This window comes from Octodon degus, unplaced genomic scaffold (assembly GCF_000260255.1).
Source record: "Octodon degus isolate 3935 unplaced genomic scaffold, OctDeg1.0 scaffold00067, whole genome shotgun sequence".
Lineage (NCBI taxonomy): Eukaryota > Metazoa > Chordata > Mammalia > Rodentia > Octodontidae > Octodon > Octodon degus.
Window position 1 is genome coordinate 10,188,522 of NW_004524643.1, and position 5,549 is coordinate 10,194,070.

At 37.4% G+C, this 5,549-nt stretch overlaps 1 protein-coding gene across 1 annotated transcript in view; it reads right to left on the reverse strand.

Moving 5' to 3' along the window:
* The window catches only part of Pik3c2a (phosphatidylinositol-4-phosphate 3-kinase catalytic subunit type 2 alpha), a 147,206-nt gene that overhangs the window by 20,851 nt on the left and 120,806 nt on the right, over positions 1-5,549 (reverse strand). Inside the window, exon 20 of the mRNA XM_004634951.2 lies at positions 2,467-2,596. Coding sequence (XP_004635008.1) covers positions 2,467-2,596 — 130 coding nt within the window. The remainder of the gene's footprint in view (positions 1-2,466; positions 2,597-5,549) is intronic.

The following is a 5,549-nucleotide window of genomic DNA, read 5'->3' on the forward strand; positions in this document are numbered from 1 at the left end:
AAAAAAATAATTAAAAAAAAAAAAGAATTATATTTTACAAAGAACCCAAGAAGCCAAAAACTAGAGGGTCAAATATGACAAAATTAATTGACATGAGCCCAGCACACAAAAAGTATAATGTACGGATGGCAAAGATGAGGCATAAAAACTTACCATTTCTTTTGTGCACACATATGACACTTTGAAAATTCAGGTGCCTTTTGTGCCCTTTTCTACAAAACCCAGTGTCATTTTAAGAATGGGTTATATGAACCCTTGATAAGGAATACAACCGGATAATAATTTAGAGCCACCCTTGATAAATGACTGAAAAAGAAGATCTGAGGCAGAGCTTGGTGTTGTTGCAAACATCTATAATCTTACCATTCTGGGAGGATCAATCAAGAGGATCACTAGATCAAATCCTGCACAGGCAATTTAGCAAGATCTATCTCATAATAAAATATTAAAAAACATTATAACAGCAAAGTAACAGTAGATTAAAATAAGAAACAAGCTGGCACAATTGCATACATCTATAATTCCAGCAACCTGGGGAGCTGAAGTAGAGAGATTGAAAGTTTGAAGCCAGCATGGGCAATTTAGTGAGAACCTGTCTCAAAATACAAATAAATTTAAAAAAGGCTGAGGATAGATGTAGCTCAATGGAAAAGCCCTGGGTTCAATCTGATACTGACAGAAAAATCCTAGAGCAATGATATTGGTTATCTTTAAGAGGCCTTCAACATAATTACATAACAGTTCTTGAACAGATACAGAATCAATGAATAAAAAGCTATCACTAAATTACTCCCATTATTCCACTAAATATAAGAATGAACTCTACACCTATTACAGCTATCCTGGATAAGATGACCTACCATGAAATGCAGGGAATCCCTACACTATAGGCATTTTAGCACAAACAATGAAAAATACCCTAGAAAACTAGATAAATAGATAAGGTATACTTTCGCAATATTTAATTTAATTTATTTATTTATTTGTGGTACTGGAGATTGAACTCAGGACCTTGCACTTGCAAGGCAAGCACTTATTCTACTGAGCTATCTCCCTGGCCCTCATTTTATTTTATCTATTTATTTATTTTCTTTGGTGGAACTGGGGATTGAACTCAGGCCTTCTACTGAGCTATCTCCCCGGCTCCTCACAATATCATTTTACAGATGACATTCAACAAACATTTGTTGCTAAGGTTAATGATAGCTGGCTGCAGTTGGGCATGGTGGTAGAGTATGCCCGTAATGCCAGCATTTTGGGGGTCTGAGGCAGGGAGATGTCAAGTTCCAGCCCAGACTGGGCAACTTACTTAGATCCTGTGTGAAAAAAAAAAAAAAAAAAGGCTGGGAAAGGTTGAAGATATAGCTCAGTGTGAAAGCCTTGGGTTCAATTCCTAGGACTAAAATAACAACAAAAAGAACTGTAGGTATTTACTGAGCACATGATGTGCACCAATATACTCAGGTTGTTTAAAATTTACTATTTCAAAAACTTACTTTGTCAGTAAGATAAATATTTGTTCTTCATAGGAAAAACTCTATAATAACTATTGTATTCTGCAGAGATGACCTTTTTTTTTTTTCTTTTTAATGGTACCAGGAATTGAACTCAAGACCCTGTGCTTGCCAGGCAGGCACTTATTCTACTGAGCTATTCCCCTGGCCCCCTATTCTGCAGAGATGAAATAAAACTTTTTAACTTGGATATGGCTTCTTAACTCAAAAGCTGACATATAGCCAGGTATGATGACTTATACCTTTAATACCAGCACTCAGGAGGCTGAGGCAGGAAGATCCAGCCTGGGCTATATAGTGAACACAAGGCCAGCTGGGATTATAAGGCAAGACCCTATCTTTAAAAAAAAAAAAAAAGATGTCTATAAAATCTTTATTGATTAATTAACAGAAACCTCTGGTTACTGCAAAGGCTTTAATAGGGCTACCCACTGAGGTTTTTTTGGAGACAGGGTCTTACTATGTGTTCCAAACTCCTTTAAAGTTTTGGCAATCTCTTGCTTCAGTCTCCTTAGTGGGGGTGCCACAAGGCCTGGCTTCCTGAATTTTTGTTTCTTTTTGAAGAGATTTAATCATGAACATTTGCACCACTAAAGTAATGCTTGATGAAAATAAGAAAAAGCTGGCATGATAGTTAATGCCTGTAGTGCCAGCTATTTGAGAAGCTGAGGTAGAAAGATTATAAATTTGAGGTCCACTGGGGCAATTTGGTGAGAGCCTATCTCAAAATAAAAAAGGGGTGGGGAGTATCTAATAACTCAGTGTGTTATAGTGTTTGCTATCGTACATAAGGTTCTGGGTTCAATATCTCAAGCAAAGTAAAAATACAGTAACTAACTGAACAAGAAACAACTATATGCATCAGAATCTTTCAGGCAGGTACATACCACATTCCCCAAAAATATTTAAAATTTAAAAATGTAAGGTATCCAGAAATACCTAACAGACTTACCTCGATCTCTGCCAGTTGAGAGACACTTGAAAATCACCATCCTCAAGTCTAGACCTTCTTTAAGCCAGATCTTATCCATAATTTTTATCATCTGTAAAGCCAACATATCTTGCCGAAGATCTTCACCAACCTTGAAATCAAGAAAATAATTGGTCAAGCAATGGCTGTGACTCATCCACATAGCTGACACTGACAAAAGATCTACAGACTGCAGTACAGGGTTTCAAGATAAATCCTGAGGACATTTGACTGACTTGTCAGACACAAAAGTTACATTTCTTGTTATACAGGTCTTGCTTTATCTTGGTTTTAACCATCCAGCACAAAAATATAAAAACAAAGTATACAAAGTAAAGCTATATTAGTACACTGAGCTGTAAAAGGCTCAAGTCAACAACTTCTGACATTGCCAGTCCTATGGCAAAACCCACTACTATTATGGACTACTGGACTATATTGGAATATTTTGCTGAATTCATGCACCTGTAATATTTAAATGACAATGGAATACCCTTCTCTGACAAAACTAAACAAAAAAATGGAATATAAATGAAGAACCATTTTGTATCTGTATATTCAAAATAGGATAGATACACAGCTACTTTCTCTTCAGTGAACAGAAAGATTTGTTCTAATAGTGTTTATGAACAGGATATCATGTCTGCATCTTGTTCTATGAATAACCACTAAGAAAACAACAATATGCAATGTATTGATTATTGAAACTATGCTACTAATCAGTGTTTTTACTAATCAGTTTTGAAACTGTCTTATTGCTATTTGTTTCTCAATAAAACTATTTAAAAAAAGAAATCAAGAAAATGAGATAAATTAATCTACCTTTTATATTTTTTTTGCAGCATTGCAGAGAAAGCTATTTAACCTATTAATATCTCAGTTTCCAAAACAATATAGCTGAGGGTTTATGAATTAGATTGAATTAGAAGGATTTTTTTTTTTTTTTTGCTCTGAATGCCTTCAGGGCAGGTTTGGCTGGCTTGAGTTGTGGGGGATCGAACTGCAGCAAACTGAGCCTGACTGCTTTGTTGAAGCAGCCACTTAAAGAACTGAGCTAAGGGCAGGCCCCCTACATTGAATTAGAAAAGGGGCAACATAGAGATCTTTGCTTCTTTTCCCCCACCTTCCTCCCCTCCCTTCAATCCCTCTTTCCTTCTTTATTTACAAAAGTTTTGTTTCCTTTTTTTCTGAGTACATGATGAGTACCAATAAACTCAGGTTGTTTAAAATTCATTATCTCAAAAACTTACTTGGTCAATAAGATAAGTGTTTCATCTTCATAAGAAAAACTTCTATAATGATTATTTTATTCTGCAGAAATGAAATCAACATTGTTTTAACTTGGATATGGCTTTATTCTTAGCTCAAAAGCTGAAGTCCAGCTGAGTGTGACGACTTAATACCTGTAATACTAGCACTGGGGAGAGGTGCTATTCTGTTTTCTTTCTTTTCCCTTCCTTCAGTTCTTCCTTTCTCTCTCCATTCTATCCTTTCCCATTTGAATATTTTCTTCCTATTTCACAATACCTGTTACTTATTTTGGTTTTCATTCTCCATTCACCTAGAAATGTCTCAAGTTTATGTATGGCTTAGTAGTACTCCATTATATATTTTTTTAAAAACCCCACATTTTAAAAATCTATTCATCAGTTGATGGAATCTGGGCTGTTTCCAAAATTAAGCTATTAGAAACTGTGCTGCTATAAATATGGGTGTGCACATATTACTATGATACTTTTTTTAAAAAAATGCATTTAGTGCAGGGTCTACAGGGTCTCAGTAGACAAATCAGACTCACAGTGATCCTCCTGTTTTCAGCCTCCCAAACGCTGGGATTACAGGTGTGTGCCACCATGTCCAGTCTCAATTACCATCTTGGCAAGCCCCAGGGGCAGGGCTGCCATGGCACACCAGGGATCAAACCCTATTCCCTGCATCTGCCTAAGCAGGTGCTTTAAACTGCTGAGCTAAATTGCCGGCCCTGGTATGATACTTTTAATTCTTTTTTTTTTTTTTTGCTCCTCGAATGCCTTCAGGGCGCTTTTAATTCTTTTAGAAAGATACTAAGAAGGGAAATAGTTGGGTCAAATGGAACTTCTAGTTTTAGTTTTTTGAGGAATCTCCACATTGATTTCCACAGTGGCTGCACCAGTCTATAGTCCCACTAAAAGTAGAGAAGGGTACTTTTTTTTCCCTAAACACCACTAGCTTGTTACTGGTAGATTTCCTGACAGTAGCTGTTCTTTTTAGAATGAGATGGAATCTCAACATTGAGTTCTACCTAGGGATATATATATATATTCCCCCCCCCACCCCGGCTACCGAGTATCAAACTCAGGACCTTGTGCTTGCCAGGCATGTGCTTATGCCATTGAGCTATCTCCCTGGCCCTAGAGATCTTTTTGATGATCTTTATTAAGCTAATATTCTGATTATGTTACTGTACTATAATCCTGTAAGATATTACCATTGGAGAAAACTGGGCAAAGGATTCACAAAGCCTCTCTGAATAATTTGTTCATTCTGTCTATGTATATACAATTATCTTAAATAAAAGAAATTAGGCCTTCCAAAATAAGTTTAACTGGGCACTAGCTGAAGTAGAAGGATCACAGGCTTAAGCCCAACTTGGGCAACTTAGTAAGACCCTGTCTTTTTTTTTTTGGTGGAACCTGGGATTGAACTCAGGCCCTTGTGCTTGCCAGGGAAGCACTTATTCCACTGAGCCATCTCCCCGGGTCCCTAAAACCCTGTCTTGAAAATGGACTGGGAGGGCCGGCCAGATAGCTCAGCATATTAAACACCTGCTTTAGCAGATGGCAGATGCACGGACCAGGAGTTTCATCCCCAGTGTGCCTAGCTGGTCCAGCCCCTGGGGCACGCTGACATGGCAACTGACACTGGGAATGGGCTGGGGAGATAGCTCAGTAGTATAAGCACTGAGTGGTGGTGTACTGTAATCCCAGCGTTTGAGAGGCTGAAAACAGGAGGATCACTATGAGCCTGATCTGTGTTGTGAGACTCTGTAGTACATATATTAAAAGAAAGAAAAAAAAAAAAAGCTG